Raw genomic sequence first — 24,677 nt, 5'->3', positions numbered from 1 at the left:
GACAACGTGTAGCTGAGGCTTGACCAGCGTCCTGCTGAGAGCGGATCTCGAGCTTGTAGGAGGGGTAAACGCAAGGTTGTCTAGGTTTCGCAAGTTAGGATGCCGGCCACACGAGTTAGTCGTATAGCCTCAAGAGAGGGAGGAGAAGGAAACAGGACCTAGAGGTTGGTGCCTGGGGGAAGGCCCCGAGCCTGAGAGCGAGCGAGCTGTTGAATAGGTCGAACAACCCTTGAGCGTAAGGAACAGCTCGGGCAAAATAATAGTAACTCAGTAGGTCCGCAAAAACAACCATAGAGGTTTTATTTATTCAATAACAAAGAGATAAGGAATACGTAGCTTTTAGGTTCTTGGGGTAGAAGCGTCGTAGGTGTTGGATATTCCATGGGGTGGTGACACCTGAGTTGTCCACCCACTACATCCGATAGGTGCCGGGTTGGATGACCGATGAAGCCATGGAGGCACGTTGAGTCACCTCCCGCCCCGAACCAGAGAGGTTGCCTGGGTGACGGGAGGCATGCCGAGTAGTTTTATGCTGTCAAGGGACAATAAAAAGATTATGTAGCATAATGTAGAATATTTAATGATTGAATAACTTGGAAGTTTGATTTGTCGTAGAACGTCCTGCTCTCATAGGTCGTGTAATTTCCCTATGTAGTTAGCCTGTTATGTTTAAGCACCTAACCCTGCTGACCACTACTCACGGAGAGGATAGCTTATCTCAGGATATAGCGTTGGGGCTGACCCAATGCTCGCATATAGGAGACGTGCAGGATGAGTCAAGGTTTCACGAATTAAGGCATGTGCTACTTGAGTATTTTAGCAACTATTAAGAGAAAACATACAAGACATGAAGGATATCCCAAAGTACAAGACATGGCGGAGCCGAGACGTATGTAGGACGGCAGCCGTAAAATATTTAATTATAAAAATACGGCAGCCGTAAAATATTTAATTATAAAAATAGACTTAGCTTGATTCATGGACGATTATCGACGAAGCCGTGGCGGTCGTCGATGGAGCCGTGACAGTTTGTTCATGAAGCCGACTAGTCGTCGACGGAGTATCCCGACTAGTTTCTAGTCAAGACAAGTAGTCGAAGTAGTTGCTGGTATGTTGGCGTTGCTGAATTGTAGCGGTGTAAGCTTATTGTAGCTTCTTTGGTATGCACATAGCAATGGTTGTAACCTTTTGTGGCTTTTTTTTGTGCACGTGACAATATAATTCCATATTTACGGTAGACCGATGGTATGCTCCTTCCAAGCATGTGCGGCAGCAGATGCGCATGCACTTCATCTTGACGCGTGTTAGATTTTTGCCTCGATCTTGTTGATCCTTTCGCTCTCGGACCTGATCTGATATGTGGCTGCAGCTGTTTTACGGGTGGAACTCGGCGAGACCGAGTACTTGCTCTACTTCCGACTCGGTTAAAGAAATCGATTCCGATTGCACCGTGACGCCGCGATGGAGTCAAATCTGCCATAAATTATAGCTCAACACACACCAAGACGACATGTTATTGCTTCGACAGATCGGATTGATGTTCCTCGATTGCTTTGAACTTGACGCAGGAGCACGTTGAGATACTGATTGGTTAACATAGAACAACAAACACACGACGCCGATAGATTCATTTTGGGAAACTTGGTCAAGCTTAGCAGAGTACTCGGCGACCGAGTTCTGCAGACCAAAAGGGATGTAGAACGGACCTTGCACCGACCTTGTTGAGCATAGCACCGCCTCAGATAATTCTATGCACTCAACAATAGTGATGCTGATGCGCTCTAGCCCCGCGATTAGGTCGGATGGCATGGGTAGGTGGGCGCCGACGACTAGATCTGGAATTCTCTTTGAGACGGAGAGTTCACTGACTTGTTGGGCAAGCGGCGTGACTATCCTTGGATGGAGAACTTGTCCTACTGCAACAGATCCAATGGGGGTTGAGTTGGTGCCGGTCGCCGAGTTGATAGAAGCCACCGAGTCATCTGGAATCGCCGAGTCAACGGAAGTCGTCGAATCAGTGGGAGTCACCGAGTTGACGGAGAAAGTGGTCGGACCTGAATCCGCCGGTATGGTCCCGAACTGAATCTGGACCGGGTTGGCGAGGAATTACTTCATGCTCTTGGGAGAAACAACGTCAGGACGGGATGCCATCGATGTCACAAGAATGAATCTCGCAACCACCCCTACCTAGCGCGCCAACTGTCGGATTTTCGGACCCGGCAGTCCACTTGGGGGTTACCCAAGTGGTTGATTTGTAGATGAGGATGGTTGCGAGACCAAGAACTTGAAGGTGATCATGAGAGCGCAAAAGAGACGCGAGGGAAAGTAATCTAAGTCAGATTACAATACGCGTCCCATGATATCCGGGTAGATTTGGACTGTCTTTTTGCCTTGACGTGTACTCAGGTAACTTCATATCCTCGGTCCGCATACCCTGGTCGGGTAGGCCCACTTGTCAGGTCCGGCTAGTATCCTAGGTTGTGGGGACCTAAGGGGTACCCATATCCCTCATATATATTATTGTTTATCCATCCACTCTTCACAAAAATATCCGAAATCTGACTTCATGCTGCAACAATGCCCAATATCGCAGCCAATATGTTCTAGCCTCCAAAGAGACGACTGTTGGTAGGAATATAATGCTGAGAACGCCGCCGGTGCCGTTTGGTAGAATCGAGACTGAGTTTTTCACTTGAGATACCAATGATTGTGAGGGAAAAGAGCCCCACAACGATATCTCCAAGAAGGTTTGGGACGCCCAAGCCGTCACCGCCGTCAGCACGGACACAAGGGTTATGTGTAGCAAGAAAGTAGCTACCACCAACCATATAGTGTGCATCAGCGCATCTATAAACGTAGTCATAAATTAAACCAATTGGTGCCAACGTTAGATGACAGGCTGCCACGGGAACTGATAAAGCTCTATACATAAGAGGAGAGTCGACAAGTAAGGATGCGCGCTTCTGGTCTTCAGTCCTTCTGTAAGTAGTCTTCCTTCTCATCTCTTTTTGGTCTCTGACTAACCATTATTATTTAATACTATACATAGCACTCTATGTGTCTGTGTCTGCGTGTAGTGTCTCTGTGATGTGTTTGTAATAACTCTCTTTCATTTCAAATTTTCTTGTGCAGTGCTTGTTGCAGAGAGTACTTTGAGCAAGCTTGCCTTCTGGAGCATCGTCTATGGAACCTGCTGCGGCAAGAACATTTGAAGAACCAGCAAATGATGAAGTTTGGGATCCTGCTGCCGGCCTCCCTGTGGAGTATGCGTCGTCCATTGACATATTTGCTGGTATGTGGAGCCTCCAGCCATATGTCCCTAGTAGCTCTACCAGAGGGCAGCAGCAGCAGCAGCTTGTTGAGTACAACTACTATGCTGCAGCCACACAGCATGACGGTCCGATTGTTGAGCAAGCAGCAGCACAAGAGTCCTTAGAGGTTGATTTGCTGCACGATATGGAAATGGAGATCTACAACAATAATCCTATTCTGGTGTTCCAGGAAAAAGCGCGCAAGTTTAAAGATGATATCGGCATGATGAAAATGAAGATCCATAGGTACCCTCCAAGCATCCAAGATCTCGGCGATTGGTATACCGTCCCGAGGATTGTGGCCATCGGCCCTTACCACCACCGTCGACAAGAGCTCAGGCATACCGAGAATGTGAAGCATGTGGCTGCTTACCACTGCATCAAAACTTCGGGCCGCTCGGTCCAGGACATGTACTACGCGGTCGTCTCCGCTGTGGCGGAGATCGATGCCCGCCGCCTCTACAGAGAGGACGTGATGGAAGGTATCGTCGATGCCGACTTCCTACCTATGATGTTCTTTGACGCGTGCTTCTTGGTCATGTACATGATAAAAATGTCGGGCATGGACTGCAACGCGACGTTGTATGATTTCTTCGAGTTCAGTGCCAACGAAATCGATCATGACATCATGCTGCTTGAGAACCAGATCCCCTGGCCGGTGGTGGACGCCCTCCTGAAGTACACGTCCGTGCCCTTGGCGAAGTTCGTTGCTAATTGGAAAGACGGCCGTCTGCAAGACTGGGTTGATGAAGTGCCTAGTGTTGTCTTGGATGATAGCTACGAACCCCCGCATCTCCTTGGCCTCCTCCGGTTCTACATTGTTGGAAGAACAAGGAGCAGAACAGAGGTGCCTGGAATAGGGAAAATGAAATCGATACAAGTCTCAGTTAGTGCCATGGAGCTTGCCGAAATGGGCATCAACATCAGAGCCAAGAAAACAACAGAGCTTGCGGATATGGGCCTCACCAAGAAACGGATCTTGTTCGCCGAGCTCTCCATGGCGCCGCTGTCTCTGAACGATTTAAACGCAAGCCTGCTCGTCAACATGGCGGCCCTCGAGCTATGCACGACCCCAAATTTTTTTTACGACGAGGCAGAGTTTGAAGACTCTGCTGTCTGTTCGTACCTCCTCCTGCTCTGCATGTTGGTGAATAGGAAGGAGGACGTGCACCACCTGCGAACAAAGGGTATTCTGCAAGGAGGAGCAGGGCTCACGAACACGAACGCGCTGCACTTCTTCACCAGCCTTCAGAGCCTGCGCCTCGGACGCTGCTGTGGCAACATCATGGTACAGATTGAGAGTTACAGGATCAAGAGGCCAATGCGGATTAAGGTGTACGCGTTCGTTTACAACAACTGGAAGACCATCCTCAAGGTTTTATCCGTCATTGGTGTATTTGCCAGTATCTTGTCGGCGATCCACTCTCTCAAGGGTGCCCATTGACATAGTATTTATTTGAGTTATCAGCATGTGCTGTCTGCTGTAAAATGCATGTTGGCTCCATCTTAATCTTCTGCGTCTTGAGCTAGTGTGTTGTGACAGTATTGTCTACTTGTCGGTTGGCTGTCATGGAATTTATTTGCAAACTGCTTTCTAGCTGTATACCAAGATTGAAATTTAGTTTTTTAATTTATTTGTCACCTGCCGAAGGCCATTCTCGAGAGTTTCATTACACCATTTCCAAGAGAGCGTGCATAGTTTCATGTCACGATTTCATAGGTTACTCATAGTATTTAATTGTTGTATGGTATTGAGATCAAATATGCCATATAAATATGTAACCACTTGTAATTGTACCTAAACTAAATAGTGGCACACTAACCATGACCACATAGGATTGACAAAAGTTATAAAGATGAGGAGTTTCATCATAGTTTCAAAGTCTAGGTAACCATGTACAGAGGACTTCATCCCCATGAAACCCAACCCCTCTCTCTCTACATAAATTTTATGCCATGTCACCATTTTTATCTATATGGCATGCCATTTAATGAGTTTGAAACCCTCATGAAACTTGCATTGAGAATGGCCTCACTGGTAAAGAACTTGGTATTAGTCCCGGTTGGTAGGGTGCAAATCTCTCGAAAATCCATCCGGGATAAACAAACCGAGACAAAAGGGGGGGTCTTTTATCCCAGGTCACTCAACTAGGACTAAAGACCCCCTTTTATCCCGGTTGGTAAACAAGTCACCACACCAGGCGCTGCACAAAAAAAAAAAGAAATCCTGGGAGGTCCCGCCCACACGCGCACGTCGCAAATCACAAGTCACACGATTTTTCACGCGAAACATGCGCGTGCACGCTGCGTGGGATTCGAACGCACGACCTCCAGCCTCGCGTGTAGCTTCCTTGCCATCCCACCTACACAGCACATCTAACTATATAGGGGATGCAATCTTTCTGTATTAACTCGTGGGACCCTTTTATCCTAGTTGAAAACACCAACCGGGATAAAAGACCCCCTTTTATCCCGGGTGGTATTACAAACCAGGATAAAAGGGTTCGAGGGATTTACTCCTCTTTTAGCCATCCCGTTGGGACCCTTTTATCCCGATTTGAAACACCAATCGGGATAAAAGACCCCCTTTTATCCGACACCAACTGGGATAAAAGATCCGGGATAAAAGGCCTCTCAGGATCTTTTTTTTCAACTAGCCTTTGCAACTGGGATAAAAGGTCCCGGTTGGTGAGCCCCTGCCAATGACCGAGCTTTAGTCCAGGTTGGTGAACCTTTTGTCCCGGGCCAACTTTAAACCGAGACAAAATGGGATGCATGGAAGGTGAGTTCTCTACTAGTGCCTAAAACAAAGGAACCCCTTCTCCATTCAAAAGGCATTCAAAAGCAACGCTTTGGAGTGGCCGTTTGCAATTTGGTTTTCGATTTACATGTTTAAGGCAACTTGCATGCTTCTATTGATCAAAAGTTATTGCAAGGTGATGCAACAAGGCACGGAAACCTCTCATGGTAATATGGCACTAGAGGTTCCTCCAACAATTCGAACAGTTGTTTGTTGTGCGTTCTGGAGTTAGGTTTGCTTTGCACAAATTAAGGAATCACAGGAAGAGAGGAACTCTATGAGCGATGTTGTTGTCATGTTGAAAAAGATCAAGCAGAATCATTCGAAGTTTTGCGGCTCCCACTGAACGACTAGACGTGAAAGACCATGACACTAGAACGGCTCATATGTATGTAGAACCAATGCTGGTTGGAGACATAGGAGTGTACTCCCTCCATCCCACAAAGAGTCTCTCTTTAGTTCTGTCATAAGTCAAACCATCTTATGTTTGATCAAGTTTATATAAAATTATATCAATGCTTTTGATGTCTAGCAAGTTTCATTAGAGTCGTTATGAAATATATTTTCATAGCATACCTATTTAGTTTATAAATATTGATACTATTCATTGTAAACTTAATCAAACTTAAAATAATTTGACTTAGGATAAACTTAAAGGGATACTCTTTACGGGATAGGGGGAGTAGGAAAGAGATGTTGAAGGGATGAGGAAGTCAAGTGGATTAGAAAAGATTGTCAGGTCACATCCCGACCCCAGAGTACAAGAATAAGACATTGTAATGCCCAGTTAGGAGATGGCGTGAAGGGAAGGCGCACGTGGAGAAATACATCTTCTGTAATGTGTAGCGTGTGTGGTGTCCGTGTGGGACCGGCAGTCAGTGTGCGCGTGGGTGTAGCGCTGAAGGAGTATTAGTGTTATCAGTCGGGGAATAGTGGAAGCCATCGTCATCTGTTATCTGAATGAAACTGAATACTGGGGTTCAGGGTTCCTCCCTCCCCAAACCACTTCCAGATCTTGATCTGTGTGTGACTCACGTCGCCGGCGAACTGCCGACGGCCACGGGGGCATTATAGGTGGTATCAGAGACTCGTCTTCCTCGGCGTGGGTGTTGGGGGTGGCGGCGGAGCGCTACATCGGGGAAGTGGCGGCGCAAGGCAACGCTGTCTGATATCTTCAATTCAGGTGTCTCCCTCCCCGATTCCTTCTCCCTGCTAGCGATTCTGGTGCGTTAGGTTTTGGATCGGTTGTTGGTGCATTGAATTGCGTTATTCCGTCAATCTGACCTTTAATCGGGGTGGGTTTGCTGAGGTCTCGCCGTTTACCGTGCGACACCGGCGACAATGATTGACTTCCTGTAATTCCCATCCTACCACGGGTTGATTTGCGGGCGATTCACCACGGCTCCGCCCAAACCTTCTGTGCAGTCCCAGCTACTTTTGGATGCCATGGCCGATGGATATACCAAAGCAGATGCGAAGCTGGACAAGTTGATGGAATCTGTGGATCTACTATTTGCCAAAATGGAGGACCTCAACATCGCTCAACAGCAGATGCAAGTGAAATTGGACATCAACAACAAGGCTGTGGATCTATCCACGAGGGAGCAACAAATTCTAGCACAGGAAGCTACTGGCCAAGCAGTGGCCAAATTAACTCTGGAGCAGAGATGAGATAAGAGGATCAGGAACATGGGGACAGTCCTACTCCATCCAATACTGGCAGATGAGACAAGAGGATCAGGAACATGGGACAGTCCTACTCCATCCAATACTGCTTACAACTGTCAGAACCAATATCACCATGACCAGTCACAGTTTGGTGAAGCACACTATCATCGATCTGCTACTGGTGCTCGTCCTTTTGGACAAAATGCTAATGTTCATAAGAATTTAATGCCGACAATGCAGTTTCCCAAGTTTGAAGGACATGATCCAACAATTTAGCATGATAAGTGTGAAACTTACTTTCAGATATTTGACATACCTGAACACATGAAGATTATGACTGCAGTAATGCATATGGATGAAAATGCTTCCAGGTGGTTTAGGGTATATAAGGGAAAGAATATGGTGGAAAATTGGGACCAATTCATTAAGGCTGTAGAGTAGAAATTTGGAGATTATGACTACCAGCATGCTATAGATGAGTTGTTCGATTTAAAACAGGTTGGTTCAGTGGAAGAGTATGCAAATGCTTTTGAGACTCTTCAGTTTAAGGTGGACATGCATAGTGGAGGAATGCCTAACACCTATTTTATTTCACAATTCATTAGAGGACTTAAACCTGAGATAAGTTATGCAGTTCAAGGACAAGTTCCACACTCCATGGAAAGAGCTGTGATGCTGGCAAAGATACAACAACAGATACAGGATAAAAGTTCAATCAAGAGTCTGAAACCTCCCTCAGCCACCAAATGGCCTTCTACATCCACTTCTGTTAGAATGGACCAGAACAAACCAACCACAGCTCCTACACTCAGAGATTATTGTCGATCTCACAATATATGTTTCTATTGTAGAGAACCTTATGATGCAACTCATGCTTCAAAATGCACTAAAAGGCCAAAAGCTCAAGTCAATGCCCTGATGCTCAATGATTTATACATCAACCTGACTGAGGAAGTCTTAACTCAGTTGGACATTGAGGATGCATTAGCAACCGATTTTGGCACTTTGTCACTGAATGCCATTGCTGGTACAGATGAGGGTGAAGACATGAGATTAAGAGCTCTTGTCAAGAACAAGGTGATGTTAATGCTAGTGGACAGTGGTAGTTCCCATTGTTTTGTTAGCTCCAGATTCTTAGGTAAGATTGGCATACAATCAATACCAGCACCTCCTAAGACAGGCAAAGTAGCCAATGGAGAGGTGCTAGTTTCTGATCAAATGGTACCTCAGTTAGAATAGTGGATTCAGGGACACACTTTCAGTTGTGATATGAGGGTGTTGCATTTGGAAGCTTATGATTGCATTCTAGGGTATGATTGGCTCAAGTCACATAGTCCCATCACCCATCATTGGGAGCACAAGACAATGGAATTTTTGTACAAAGGTGAACAGGTCACTATCCAAGGGGTCAAGGCAGGCAATTTGGCTATTCAAGAGCTCTCAGCTGACAAATTATTGAAGTGGGATGCTGACAATGATATTTGGGCTTTTGCTATAGTGAAGCTCCTACCACCTCCTGAAGTTCAGACACTCTTAGATGAATTTCAAGATGTTTTTGCTGAACCTAAGGAGTTGCCTCCCTCCAGAGTTTATGACCACCCTATTCCCATTATTCCAGGTGCTATCCCTATTAACTCTAAGCTTTATAGATACTCACCATTACACAAAAATGAAATTGAAAGACAAGTGCAAGAATTGTTAGCTGCTGGTCTGATAACCCCCAGTACTAGTCCTTATGCTTCCCCTATCTTACTAGTTCAAAAGAAAGATGGCACTTGGTGTTTTTGTGTGGACTATAGGAAACTTAATGATATTACCATCAAAAATAGGTTTCCAATGCCAATAATTGATGAAATCTTGGATGAGCTTGCTAGCACAAAATATTTCACTAAGTTAGACATGAGAGCTGGGTATCATCAAGTGAGAATGAAAGAGTCTGATGAACACAAAATAGCTTTTAAGACACAACATGGGCATTACCAGTTTAGAGTAATGCCATTTGGGCTTACCAATGCTCCAGCCACTTTTCAGTGCACTATGAATGAGATTTTGGGTCCTTTTCTTAGGAAATTTGTGCTAGTGTTTCTTGATGACATATTAATTTACAGCCCCACATTGGACTTACATATCTAGCATCTCAGGCTTGTTCCGGAGAAGTTCAGACAAAATCAATTTTTCCTGAAACATAGCAAGTGTTCTTTTGCTCAACACAAATTTGATTATCTGGGGAACATTATTTCTGAGCAGGGGGTGGCTACTGATCTAGCAAAAATAGAAGCTATGCTTAATTGGCCGATTCCTACTATTGTAACTGAATTGAGGGGATTTTGGGATCTCACTGGCTACTACAAAAAGTTTATCCAACATTATGGATTGATGGCTAAACCATTGACAACACTTCTGAAGAAGAAGCAATTTGAGTGGTCTGCTATAGCTCAAGCAGCTTTTAACCAGTTAAAGCAAGCCATGGTCATAGCCCCAGTGTTGGCTATTCCAAATTTCACTCAGCCATTTATTGTTGAAACTGATGCTTCTAATTAGGGGTGGGGGCTGTTTTTGATGCAAGGAGATCAACCTGTGGCTTTTATGAGCAAGGCACTAGGACCCACACATAAAAATTTATCTATATATGAAAAGGAATTCCTAGCTTTAATTATGGCTGTTGAGAAACGGAGACCATATCTTCAGAGGCAAGAGTAATTAGAACAAATCATAAAAGTTTATCTTATCTCAGTGAATAAAACCTTCATTCTGAAATGCAAAGGAAAGCAATGACCAAACTTATTGGGCTCCAATTCAAAGTCATTTATAGAAAAGGGAAAGAGAATCTAGCAGCTGATGCTTTATCCAAATGCTATCATTTGTTAGTAGTACACGTTGTTTCTGAAGCTCAACCTAGGTTCAAGAGGTGCTCAATTCTTATGTCACAGACCCTCAAGCTCAAGAAATATTAACAAGACTAGCAATTAAATCTCCAGATGACTAGGGATTCTTCCTACATCAGGGCCTCATCAAGTTCAACAACAAAATTTGGATTGCTGCAAATGTAGCATTACAAACAAGACAAATTGATGCTTTACATTCTAGTGTTATTGGAGGCCACTCTAGAACCAAAGCCACCTACTACAGAGTCAAGCAACTCTTTTGTTGGAAAGGATTGGAAACTGATGTTGCCAACTTTGTGAAGCAGTGTATAGTCTGTCAGCAAACAAAGCATAAGCATACTCATCTAGGAGGTTTACTCCAACCCCTCCCTATTCCTCAAGGTGCTTGGCAGGATATTTTCATGGACTTTGTTGAAGGCTTGCCACTATCAGAAGGATGCAATGTTATATTGGTGGTGGTTGACAGATTCACCAAGTACAGCCATTTTATCCCTCTCAAACATCCATTCACTGCAGAGGTTGTGGCTAAGGCAGTGCTTGACAATGTAGTTAAATTACATGGTATGCCAAGGACAATCGTATCTGACAGGGATAAGATCTTCACTAGTGCTTTTTGGACAGCATTGTTTAAATTGGTGGATACAAAGTTGCTCGGAAGCTCAGCTTACCACCCTCAAACGTATGGCCAAACTGAACGAGTGAATCAATGCCTTGAAATGTACCTCAGGTGTGCTGTTCAAGATTCACCCAAGCAATAGAAAACTTGGTTCTCTTTGGCTGAATTGTGGTACAATTCTAATTACCACACTTCTTTGGGCTGTTCCCCCTTAAAGCTGTCTATGGTTATGAGGCTGATTTGGGCACTTTCATACCATTGTCTACTCAAGAACACAACCCCGCTGTGGACTTTATGCAGGAAAGGGAACAGCAATTGGCATCTCTGAAGCAACACCTTGCTGCAGCCCAGAACCGTATTAAACTTCAGGCAGATCGCCATCGTTCTGACAGATGCTTTCAGGTTGGTGAACAAGTCCTACTCAAGCTGCAGCCATATGTCCAACAGTCATTGGTAAACCGACCTTATCCCAAGCTTGCTTTCAAGTATTTTGATCCCTTTGTGGTGGAAGAAAAACTGGGTTCAACAGCTTATAAATTGGCATTACCAAAAGGAAGTGAGATACATCCAGTTTTCCATATTTCTCAACTCAAGCCTTTCACGCCCAACTACACTCCTGTCTTCAAGGAATTGCCAAAGTTGATTGATTTGTCAGCCCAAGATCTCTCACTGGAGACTGTCCTGGATCGTCATCTGGTCAAGAAGGCAACTTGAGCTATTCCTCAGGTCCTCATCAAGTGGACTGCCCTGCCTGCTACCTGTGCTACTTGGGAGGATTACTATGTTGTCAAACACCGGTTTCCTGACGCCGTTGCTTGGGGACAAGCAACTTCTACAGCCGGGGAGATGTAATGCCCAGTCAGGAGATGGCATGAAGAGAAGGCGCACGCGGAGGAATACGTCTTCTGTAATGTGTAGCATGTGTGGTGTCTAGGTGGGACCGGCTGTCAGTGTGTGTGTGGGTGTAGCGCTGAAGGAGTATTACTGTTGTCGGTCAGGGAATAGTGGAAGCTATCATCATCTGTTAGCTGAATGAAACTGAATACCAGGGTTTAGGGTTCCTCCCTCCCAAAACCACTTCCCAACTTGATCTGTGTGTGACTCATGATCGCCGGCGAGCTGCTGACGGCCACGGGGGCATTACAGTCATAGGACTTGTGTCAGAAGGTACCAGAAATTTTTTTCTCAAAAACAAAGAAGAGCCGCATATCTTGTATTTAGATAGATGAAAAAAAATGTCCTAGCCACCACAGGAATGAGGGGTGTTTAGGGTCACAATGCAAGCACCTTACAAAAGTGAAATACAACCGAATCGACCAAGCTAACTTAGCCGACCTCCTTGACCCTCCCTAGGTCCAGGGCTTACAGGCCTTAGGCCCAGCAAAACACCATAACTGATATTCATCTTTAAAGGCTTGTAGGATGGCGTTTATACTAGGTGATGCTCCTTCAAACACGCAAGCATTACGGTTTCTCCATATGGTCCAAGCCCGAAGTAAAATCCTATAATAAACATATGATAAATACCTCAGATGCCCCTGAAACTTACTCATTCGTTCCCTTATTTGCTAGTCGTTGTATATGCTGGGTACATCAGTGAGACATCAATGGCAAAAATTTCTCAGTTCCAATTAAGAAATTGCCCCAGAAATGTTGGGTTCAAAAAATTGACAACAGTACGGAAAAAGATAAGCATGCAATATTCCATTCCTAAAAAAATTTCTTATAGAGCATTCACTGCTTGGGAAAGCATCTTCAGTATCGGTTTCTAACTGACCTTTAGTATCGGTTGTGCAACCGGTATTTCTACTTCAGTACTAAACGGGGGCCTTCAGTACCAGATCAAATAACTGGTACTAAAGGGGTATTAAAAAATAAAAAAAGAAATCCGCCAACCTGAGCCCCGACCGCACCCTGCCACTATCCGCCAGAGCGTCGGAGCCCCGCCCGCACCGCACCTGAGCCCCACACCAGTGAGACAGGGAGGGAGGAAGGTGGCGTACTTATGCTGCTCAGCCACCACCACCGGTTGCTGCCGCCACCGCGCCTCAGCCCACCGGTTGCCGCCGTCGCCGGATCTGAGGGAGAGGTGGCTGCTCCGTTCTCCACCACGCCTGTCGACGCTCCGCCGCCGTGCCCTCCCTTCTTGCCTCCGCTGCTCCTTGCCCCGTCGCGGGTGAGAGAGAGGTGCAGGTGAGAGGCCGGATGAGGGGGACGAGAGGATAAGTACGTGTGGGGAGGGGGTGCGCTTGGGGTGGGAGAGAGAGAGCGGGGCGACTGACGTGTGAGGGGAGGTACCCCTTTAGCACTGGGTGAAGCCTTCATTAGTACCAGTCGGAGGCTTCAACCGGTACTCAATAGGTGACCTTTAGCACCGAGTGAAGCATCCACCCAGTACTAAACGGTTCATTGGGGGCTCCTCGGAGACTAGCCATTAGGCCCGGTACTAATGTGCCGGGAACAAAATGCAACCGATGCTGAGCTTTGGGATGAATCCGGAGTTTTCTAGTAGTGATTGTTACCTTCTAGTTAAGTTACAGGGGAGAGGAAACAGTCACTTTTGCTGATTACTCCCTTCGATCTGTTTTATAAGGCGCATGCAACATCTCACATTTTTGTGATATGTTAATTGTGAAAAAAAATATCATGATTTCAAAAAAACTTTCCCGCGTGTTCTTGCATGTGAGCCATGAAAAATGGTTTGCAATATAAGCAATAACTCTTTTTCACTATCTTAATTCATAACAATGAATTTGTTCATTAAAATACTTACTCATGCCTTTGCATGTGTGGTTTGAATTTTAATTGATTCATCTGTTGTTTTGTGTGAAGGTTTGAATCCGAATTAAATTCGAATCCAACATAAATCTAATCTAGACCACCCAAAGCTAACGTGGGCCCATATATGGCTCAGTGCAAGTGGGCCAACATTCACCGGGCCCCTGCACTGCCAAACTCGCTCCGTCGTCTCTACGGCATACGATCGGTCATTCCTCGTTCAGTAATGCTCGGGATAGGGCGTCCGACGTCCAGGTGAAATATCGGATGCGAGCCCCACCCACCGCTCCCCTGCCATATCTGGATGTTATCCACCGTTCATTTCCCACCACCAAATCTCTCTCTCCTAGATGTAGGCCAAATCTCTCTCTCCTAGATGTAGGCCACGGATGAGGGAGGAGCTCCGCCCGGGAGGGGCAAGGCCGCAAAAGTGGCGGCGATTCTCCTGGCATGCTGGAAGGGGCTTCATTCATTGTGACCAGGTTTGCACAGAACGTTGGTGACCCATTCGGGTGAATCGCCACACCCGTTTTCTAGGTTGACTCTAGTTTTATTTCATTTTTTAACTTTGAATAAAATTATCTTGCAAATTCAGTATTGCCTTTTTGTACGAAAAGCAATTGAACTATGTCGTGAATTCACAGCTAAAGTTGCACAATAATACACATATGGAATAATATTCAGAAATACAAGTCGGATTAGATATGCCTTAGCAAATTTCTAGCTTGATTAGCTCTCCTGTCACAAAACATGACCCCAAACCCCAACGAGGTCGGTTACTTGTGTGTGCAAGGTGGAATGCCTTCTCCATGTACTATAAACATGGAGAAGGCATTCTATGTACTATAAACATGCTTTTTGTCACACCTTGAAATTTTTGGATTTCAGGACGTGATTAGAAAGAATAAACAATGATTTTCTCATAATTTTAAAATTTTTCCAACATTTTTTTTCTTGATAGGAAACTTAGTATAGGAAAATAATTGATTGTTTTTCTTGACACCCTCACCCTCCTCTGCATAGCACCACTGCTGCTCGAGCCGGAGCAGAGCCGAGCGCCGCCAGAGCTCGCCCGCCGATTCGCCACCTCCTTTGACCACCGGAGCAAGCTGACGCCACCAAGAGCTTCAGGACGTCAAGCTGCACGTGTGCCGCCACCCGCCGTCCTCAAATCACTGTGGGAGGACCTCCGCCGCTTGACAACCGAGCTGACCGCCATCACTGCCATTCACCTCCGATTCCGGCAGCTGCCGTCCATCCTGACCGCCGGTGAGCTACCTTGTGCGACACCCTGCTCCTACCTTGCCAAAGCGCTGGCGATTTTGCCGCCCAAAGCCACCTGTTGGCCATGGGAGCAAGCTCTATGTGCTTTAGCAATTAGGTCCCTGCAAGAATTAGTAATCTTTAGATTAGTTCTAGTGTCTTGCAGAAAACCCCTTTGAACAACCATAGATCCTTGCAACCGAATCCTAGCCCTATCCTTTTGTTGATCTAACCCCAAGGATTCATCTATTCGCAACGACAATTCACTAAGTCTAGAGTTTCATCTCTGCTAGCTTCTGAAGATGCCCATACCTCTCGCGTTTTGTATCTGTTCAAGTTTGTTTTTTGCTACGTTAGTTTTGTCTCAACATAAACTACGCGCTAGTCATTATGTTTAGCCAAATATGTGTTTTTAAAATTTATTCTGAAATTAATGTGATTAATGACTATTTGAAAACCTTTTCTTAATAAAGTTTAATTAGGGTTTACATATCGATGTTTCATGTTAATATTAATTGGACTAATTCTATTTAACTAAGTTTTCTAAATAAAACCTAATTTGAGTTATACCTCGCTTTCATAATTAAATTAATACTCCCTCCGTCCAGAAATGATGGGCGTATTTGAACTGGAGAAAAGTCTTTCAAAGTAGATTTTGACTCTTAATTTCTCTTATAATATAATGTCAATCACTAAAAACTCAATGTCATCTCAAAATAAATTTAAGTACAAATATGCTTATAATTTAACTAATTGTTGGTCAAAGTTTGTAAAGTTTGAATTTTGATTGATCAAAATACGCCTCATTTCTGGATGGAGGGAGTACCTATTAAGCTTGTTTTCTAATAAAATCTAATTAGAGCTACACTTCGGTTTCATAATAAATGTCAACTGATTAAAGTTTATTCAATTATCTTTCGAAATAAAAGTTACATAGGATATATCTCAATTTTTCCAAATTAAATATTAATTTGGCTAATGTAAGTATCAATATATTTTTGAATTTTAATTTGGTTAGTTCAACAAGAATCATAAAGTTATGCGCTTAGTCCCACATGTGTTGTCTCCCTGAATTAAATGTTCAAAATGGTATAAACTATACATGTACATTTGTAACTAAAATGTGATTAAGCTTTACTTCGTGTTTTTAAAATATAAATATAATGTGAGTTAATTCTAACATAGGATATTTCTCTAAAATATGATCTACATTAATTTATAAATTTAAAATGTATGAAGCATATAGTTCTCTTCTTTGATAAACCCAAATCTTTCGATAGTGTATCTTCTCAACCACAGCTTCGTTTGCATGTGTTCTTGTTGTGTTAATCTTCTAAAATGGTACGCTATAGTTTAGCAACGTTGTTTTGCCATGTTTCATGTTTTTGATAATAAATATGATATTAGTTTTGCTTAATGCTTATTTACTCAGCTTTTCTACTTAAAAAACTAATTAGGTTTATACAACAATTTTCTTTAAGCGAGTGTTAGTATGATTAATATGTGAATGAGTTTCTAATTATAACTTGTCTAGCTCAATGCGACATACAAAGATATCAATTAGGTGCTATTGCATATGGTTATTTTCCAAAGTTAAATGTTTAAATGGTATAATTTATACATGAATGTTTATAAATAAAAGTTGAGTCTTTTCGGATACAAATATAATTTGAATTAACTCTTGGGTATTTTCTAAAAGTATCCTTTACATGTATTTTCTAGATAAAAATAAATGCAACATATAGCTCTTGTCTTTCCTTTATATCCAAAGTTTCCTCGATAGATGTATGTTTTCAATGATACCATTGTTCTTAGTGTTTCATGCGCCTTCGTGATCTTAGAGTCGAGCCCTATCCTTTAGTATGTTCTTTTAAATCTTTTTTAAATCTTTTCTTTGATTGGTGTATTGTTCTTAGTTGTACTTGTTTGTTTGCTTTGTATGGTTGTGCCAATGATTGATTCGAGTAGAAGGATCGCTATTCGAAAGATTTCAAGATTAAGAGTTTCAAGAGAGCAAGAGCTGAAGAGCAGTAAGAGTAACTTTTCATTGTAGAAAGGCAAGTATCCCTAACCATCCTTCTACTTATGCTTTATTTTCAAAAATACCATGCATGCATTAATTGGAACATGAAGAACCACCTAGGTAAACAGTGCAACTACAATAACTACATGGCTTTGATCTTGGCTAATTAATTAGAAACTCTAATTTGTGGTAACTTTACTTGAAAGGGGCAAGAGGGGGAGACAGTAGTTGGCGTATAACCTAGCCCTCAAACTGATCTGCTCTACGGTAGCTTCATAGTTTGAGAGAGGTTTATGCATTGCGTTGATCATGAAACCTTAGTGAGCTATCCTTACTAGGGAATCTTTGTAAATACCTCGTAGCATCCCTATTCAATCACACCTTGGTAGTGTGATAAGTGCCTATTTTTGCACAACGTGGTTGGGTCTAAAGTTCTTCTGAACTTTTACGTGACTTGTGGTGAAAATATACAACCACTGTAGAGTGTCTAAAACTGATATATCAGCCGTGCTCACGGTCAAGAGTGGTCTTAACCCTCACATAATTAATAAACTTGAAGATGGACTTAAATAATTATTATGGTTATTTCTTGTGGCCTCGCTAAGTACCAACCATAAGTTTACTCATCCTTGCTTACTGCTGCTTAGAAGAAGTTGTTGCTACGAAGTTTGCTGAAGATGATGCTGAGTTTCAGGCGTACGCGACCCCCAGTCGATTGTCTGTGATGTTTGGAGCCTTCGTTTTCAGGATTAAGTTGTATATCCTTGATTAACTCTTTTTATTTATGTGACACTATTACTATTATTCACTGATGATGTCATTATATATATGAAATTTTGATTCTAACATACATATAAGTAGCACTTGGTTTGTTTTAAAACCAGGTGTCACATTGTTGTTCGTAAACTGGAATGCCTTTATGCACAACCCACTTCGATCTCATGCTCCTCTTTTCTCCTTCTTCCTTTCGAGTTGATGACAGACCAATATATGCACTACTTGTTCAATGTGATGATGGACAAGATGCCTGCGGCATATATATTGCTATAGATGTACATTGAGCCCGCAGCCCGACAGCCTAGTTTTTTGGCTCAGCCCAAGCCCAGCCCGTACCTCTTCGGGCTTGGGCTCGCCCAGCCCAATGCCTCATGCTGGGCTTGGGCCGTCGCCTAGGCCCGACGGGCGGCACTGCCTAGCACAAAACTAACGGCCAGCCCGTTACTGGCCCGTGTCTCACCTTTATCCACACTCACAATCTTATCTCACCCATAGTCCGCTCCCCTTCCTTTCCAACCTCCGCCTCACCAGCTCCCCCTCGGCGGCCACCTCCCCGACCTCGTCGCCCCTACCCCCACCAGCCATTGCTCGCCGCCATGCCCTTCTCCTCTACGACGACGTGGGGCTAGCCACGGGGAGCGGCGGTGGCAGAGCGAAGAGTAGTCGGGGCGGCGGCGCAGGTGGATGGCTCAGGGAGTGGTGGCGGCAGCAAGGGGTCTGGCAGCGGGGAGTGGTGATGGTAGCGCGTGCGTGGGAGGGGGGGTTGCGGCGAGGGACCTGGCTGCGGCGCGGGGGGCTGGGGGTCAGCTGCGTGAAGTGGCGGCGGCGGCGCAGGGGCCAGTGGCGGTGAGAGGCCGGCGGTGCAGTGGCGGTTAGGGGACTGGCAGCGGTGGTGGCGCGCAGGAGGAGTCAAGGAGACAACGCACAGTACAGGGAGCAGCCGAGCAGGCCGTGAGGGTCCGCCGTGCCTCGTGGTGGCCTGAAGCCGGTCATGCCTTACGGGCCGGCCCGGCACGAAAATGGCCTTGCGGGCCCACGCTTGGGCCGCCGGTGCGGCTCGTGGGCCGGCATGGCACGGCACTACGTTGCCGTCATGACGGGCCAGGCCCGGCACAAAAAATAACGGGCCTTGCTGGGCCCGTGCTGGACCGGGCCAGGCGGCCCGAATGTACATCTATACATATTGCGTGGCGTCCGGACGTGCCATCTATTATGGGTTTGGCATGTGTTAGATGAAAACTAGAAGTGTGCATAACATGCATCATTCCAGTTAGCTATGTTATTAAATAGGAAAAACGTTAACACTCTGGTTTATATTGCCAGTTCTAAGAGCATTTACAAAAATTCAGATCGTTAAAGCGTGGTCGTGTTAAACCCAGAAAGATGATGACAATGTAAATACACATATATATATCAAGGTCGTCGCAAGTCCCAACGTGGCAACGTCAATGGCAAACCAGGACAAAAGAATATATGCAGGGGCTACCAGCTTGCATTTTGCATTGCTGTATTAGTGTATTACAGAGAAAGACTTTTAAGCACACATGTAAGCATTTGGTTGAAGATGCCGTAACAAACATACCATCTTCGAATCAGGCTGTTGGCAGAAACGCAAATTTGTTGGATCGGAATTGCACAGGTATATTATGTTAATCACCATGCCGGTGATTGGGACTGTAACCAGTTTATTTCATTAATTGTTCTGTGAGCATACAACTGCTGCTCATACTATACCTGGTATGCTGCTTGCATTGTACTATAATCTAGACCATCGGACGCATCCTCTCCGTCTCAGATTGCAAATGTATGGCCTTCACATTTCATCTTCCAATATAATGCTCGATTTTCAAGATATGAACGAGTACTTACCACAGCTCTGGTGCTTCAACATATGCAGTCGTCAGCTGTCTCTGTTCAATCGTGTGTATGCCTCTTTGTTTCATGCAATGCTAGCTCATCCAATCTGCATGGGACATCATCTTGCAAATGTGCAGGTAGCTCACGCAAAATTTAACTTAGAAACACAATTCCTGTGTATCTGAACGTTTCCATTGGTTCAGTTTTATCCTGTCATGCACTAATTTGCGATGAAGTCAATCCATATCGGTATTACCAAAACATCTCAATTTTTCTAGCAGTTCTTTTCATGAGAATAACTTATAGCCCACGTGTCACTTACACAAGGAGTATGATTTGCGAGGCAGTCTAATATGTGAAGCACTGGGTATACTCGCGTTTTGAGAGTGAGACGACCAAACAGAACGTTTTGTGCTTCAAAAATACATGAACGACATGTTTACCTGACGAACTAGTATTACATTTATGAGATCAAGTTAACAACTAACAACGGCCATTGATTCACATGGTCATATTTTTTTCTGTCAATCACAGACCTACACCACTCAAATATATGCAATTTTCTTCATTCTGCTTAGCTAGCAGCATCATATCAGGAAGAAGCTTATGCTCTTATCTTATTTGAAGCCTCTCGTTTCCTCAAGGTTACGGCCTGCATGCAGATGGTATGAAGCAATTGTCTCAGCCAACTTGTCTTGGCCATTTCAGCTTCCTCCAATATCTCTCAGCTATCAATAGAAACATGCAAGTTGCCTTAAACATGTAAATCAAAAACGAAATTGCAAACGGCCACTCCAAAGCGTTGCTTTTGAGTGAATCTTGAATCGAGAAGGGGTTCCTTTGTTTTATAGTGATCTTTGAACAGAGGAGGCCATGGACTGCAGTGCAGCCAAGGCGAGCAGATGTTTAACCATTGAAGCAAAGAAGATTCTGATCCCTGTTGGGGATGACTTCCACAGCACCAATCTGGATGAGATCTATGGTTCCACTATGCATTGCGTCTGTGCGCGATGACATCTTCGATTTGAGGGTTCTGCATTCTAAACGGAACATACTTAGCCTGGCCCTTTCAGCTTCCTCCATTATCTCAATCATCTCTTTTTCTTCTTTCTGGCAGTGCAGTGGAAACCCTTAGGCCTTAAGTTGCCTGTAAACAAATATGAGATTTGCACAAATATTAAAGCAGCCAACTGATTAATTAAGATTAATTTCCGCTTGGGTCATTTTTGGGCCCGGCCCTACCCGTGCCCTAATGTTGCCCGAGGCCTGTCCAGTCCAAACCCCAGCAGGACACCGCCGCGCAGCCAAGAAGTCATCCTCCCCCGTTCTCGTGTTTTCCTCCGCCGCATTCTCCCTCTGACCCTCTCGCCATTTTCCTTCATTGCGCCGAGCGCGGCGGCCGGCGGCGAGCGCAATCGGAGGGACGGCGGCTACCTCTCTTCCCGAGGATCCTATTTGCCTTAGAGATAGAGATTGGTTACTTCGGTTAGTTTCAAACTGCAGATATGTGCGGAGTCTATCACCACGCCGTCTGCATGCGGGTTGCGGCGCTGCTGGAGCGGCCGAGCACCATCGACGGCGGCGCCGTGCGCGTGTAGCGTGGGGCTCCTCCCTTATTGATCTGCACGGGAAACTCCACACGCTGCTGCAGGTGGTGGTGGACACCGCGGATCCCTCCAGGTCGCTGCTGCCGGTGGTCACTGAATATTTTCCTTTTTCTCCATGTCATCCATAAATTCTTCAGTCAATGGGTGCTTCAGTCAGGACGTTGTTTTCGTCTTTCTTGTTTCAGAGGTGACATTTTTGACAAATTTCAAGCAGATGAGCAGGGTTGGGTACTTGGGTTAACACCATTAAGTCAAACAGTCTACTGGCCATCCTTGTCAACAGCAATCTCAGAGGTATTAACACTTTAGATCCAACATGTTTTGGTTCCGGCAAAATTCCATACACTAGTAGAGAACTGACCTTCCATCCACCCCCTTTTATCCCGATTAACCTTGGACCAGTGACTAGAAGTGGCGTGGCACCGAAGGCCAGCGCGGGGCAGCTTTAGTCCCGGGACTAAAGGAGTTGTAACGGTCGGAAAAATCGCATCGACGCCGCCCCCTTTTGTTCCGGTTGGAAGCTCCAACCGGGACAAAAGACACCCCCTGGAGCTTCCAACCGGGACAAAACTACGAATCGGGACAAAAGGGGTTATATTTTGTCCTGGTTGGTATTTCCAACCGGGATAAAATCTCCTCCCCTGTAAAATCGCCAGACAGAGAGCTCTTCTTCCTCCTCCAGCCCGAACCACTCAACTCCACCGGCCTCCTCTCCATGGTGACGAAGCAACCTTAGTGGAGGTGCTGCCCGAACTTTCTTCCTCATTTCCATGGGGATTTCACTCATCCAAAGTGTTGTGAAGGTTAACTACTTCATTCTTCCTTCATTTATTATTATTATGCTTTTTTATGCTTTAGTGAGGGAGAATTCTTGAGCTAGAATTTGATGGATAGCTTGTTTGTCATATACGATTCGTACTTGTTAAAAGAACTTGATCAATATTAGGTATGAGAAAGAAATACAGTAAATGTGTTTTTGATATTTAGTCATTGCAATAAAATTAAGGTAAATAAATTGTAGGTGTAAGAAAATAGAATTTGGTCAATAATTGTATTTCTTTGACCAATAATTTATTTATCTCATGTTTAATGCAAGAACTAAATATTATAAACACTAATCCTATATGGAGCTCTATGTTCATTTTCCACGTAATACGATGCAGATGGACTGGCAATAGATGTACCACCTGCATTCCTCCAATCCCAGTTAACAGTGTCTGCACATGGCATAAATGTGGTTACGCTATTTTCTACACATAACTCAATCTTCTCTGAAGTCAATGGAGAGTCACCTCTGCTCCTCCAGTACTAGAACATTATGGTAGAACAGAAGAGCTTCGAGTCCACAAACTCGGGATGATTATCATAAAAGAATCTTGAAATAGTATTCCAAATGTCTTTTGGAGCCTAATTCTCATAATAGAAGTATGCTAGCCCAATATCCTCTTTAGACAAAGATCTGTTCACTGACCTTGACCTAGCAGCTTCTGGTTGGTTTTGGCTTGCCACCATGGGCCATGCTCAGTGGACAGATCTTTTGCCTGCACGGGCTATTTTGTGTGTGCCACCACACTTCTATTATGAGAATGTGACACTTGCTCCAAAATATGTTTGGACAATTATTTCAAGATCCCTTTATGATATTCAGCCCGAGTGTGTGGACTCGAAGATTAACTGTTGTGCCATTATTTTTTGGTACTGGATCTGTGGAAGTGACTCTTGATAGACTTTGGAGAAGATTGAGTTAAGTGCAGAGATGGCTTGGAGGGCGAACATTCTGCTATATTGTACAATTATTTTAGGATAATTGACTATGTGAAGTCCACTATGGAGCGTCTGTAGTCTTTAGTGCATATGTATCTTTATTGTCTTGTTATGAGTATAATCTTTATATGTATCTTTAGTGATTGTTATGAATGTTGAACAGTGTAATTTTTATGTGAATTGTTTCAATCCATTATGAAGGTTGTGTAAATTATGAATATTGATCAAGTTTTTTATTTAATACGAAAACCCATGTCCATTTCTCACGTAATAATTTATTTACCTAATATTTTTTGCAAGTCCTAAATATTATAATCACATTAACTTTATATGTCCATTTCTCACGTAATACGATGCAGATGGACCGACAGTGGATGTATAACGCGAATAGACAGATGAGGAGTTTGTTGATGGCTTGCATTATTTTCTCGAAGTGGCCAAAGCGAACAATCCAGAGAACGGGTTCATATGTTGTCCATGCTTCCAATGCAGTAACAAGAAGGACTAATCTTCCTGAGGGACTATTTGCAACCACTTGTTTAGATACAGTTTCATGCCTAACTATTTGGTTTGGACGAAGCATGGTGAAAGAGGGGTTGTAATGGAAGACGACAAAGAAGAGGAGGATGATAACAATATTCCGGACTAGGCTGCAAGCCAAGCTTCTGCAGATACTACAATGGGCAAGGCTGATGAAGATGAGTTTGCAGAAGACAGCCCTATTGACGATCTTTGTCGGGTGCTACAGGATACACACAGAGATTGTGAATCTGAGAAGGAATCACAAAAGTTGTAGCGCATGATAGATGATCACAAAAAAAATTTGTACCCAGATTACAAGTAGGGTCATAAAAAACTGGGTGCCACCCTAGAATTTCTGCAATAGAAGGTCAAAAATAGTGTGTCTGATAAGAGATTTCATGTAATATTGAAAATTGTAAAGAACATTCTTCCCAAGAATAATGAATTGCTGTCCACAACATATGAAGCTAAAAAGATTGTTTGCCCTCTAGGATTAGAGGTTCAGAAGATACACGCATGCCCTAATGTTTGTATCCTCTATCATGGTGATGAATACGAGAAATTGGATGCTTCACTACGGGAGACAGAACCTTTGCCGAGTGCCCCAGGCACTCGGCAAAGGCCTGAAAACACTCGGCAAAGACTTTGCCGAGTGTAACACTCGGCAAAGAGCACACGGCAAATATTGTGTCGGCAAAGCCTAGTTTGCTGAGTGTCAAAACTCGGACACTCGGCAAACATGTTGCCGACGGCCGAAAAACACTCGGCGAACATATGGACTCGGCGAACCGCGGACTGACGGCGTC

The 24,677-nt window shown here is 44.3% G+C and overlaps 2 protein-coding genes across 3 annotated transcripts; both read left to right on the top strand.

Annotated features, from left to right (window-relative positions):
- The first annotated feature begins 849 nt into the window (after nucleotides 1-849).
- LOC117866659 (UPF0481 protein At3g47200) lies at nucleotides 850-4,945 on the top strand. Of its 2 annotated transcripts, XM_034750935.2 has the most exons (3): nucleotides 850-2,981; nucleotides 3,133-3,292; nucleotides 3,383-4,945. In XM_034750935.2, the coding sequence occupies exons 2-3, from the start codon at nucleotides 3,184-3,186 to the stop codon at nucleotides 4,753-4,755; spliced, it is 1,482 nt and encodes a 493-aa protein (XP_034606826.1). In that variant the 5' UTR covers nucleotides 850-2,981; nucleotides 3,133-3,183; the 3' UTR covers nucleotides 4,756-4,945. The 2 variants fall into 2 exon arrangements, with proteins under 2 accessions (XP_034606826.1, XP_034606824.1); XM_034750933.2 differs by having other exon boundaries at nucleotides 858-2,981; nucleotides 3,133-4,945.
- A 6,629-nt stretch (nucleotides 4,946-11,574) lies between these two features.
- LOC140220287 (uncharacterized) lies at nucleotides 11,575-11,994 on the top strand. The gene has a single exon (XM_072290309.1). It carries the CDS (start codon nucleotides 11,575-11,577, stop codon nucleotides 11,992-11,994), a length of 420 nt encoding a protein of 139 aa, XP_072146410.1.
- The last annotated feature ends 12,683 nt before the right edge of the window (nucleotides 11,995-24,677 follow it).

Source organism: Setaria viridis, chromosome 8 (assembly GCF_005286985.2).
Source record: "Setaria viridis chromosome 8, Setaria_viridis_v4.0, whole genome shotgun sequence".
In the NCBI taxonomy this organism is placed as follows: Eukaryota; Viridiplantae; Streptophyta; class Magnoliopsida; order Poales; family Poaceae; genus Setaria; species Setaria viridis.
This window is presented reverse-complemented; position numbering and strand designations above follow the sequence as displayed.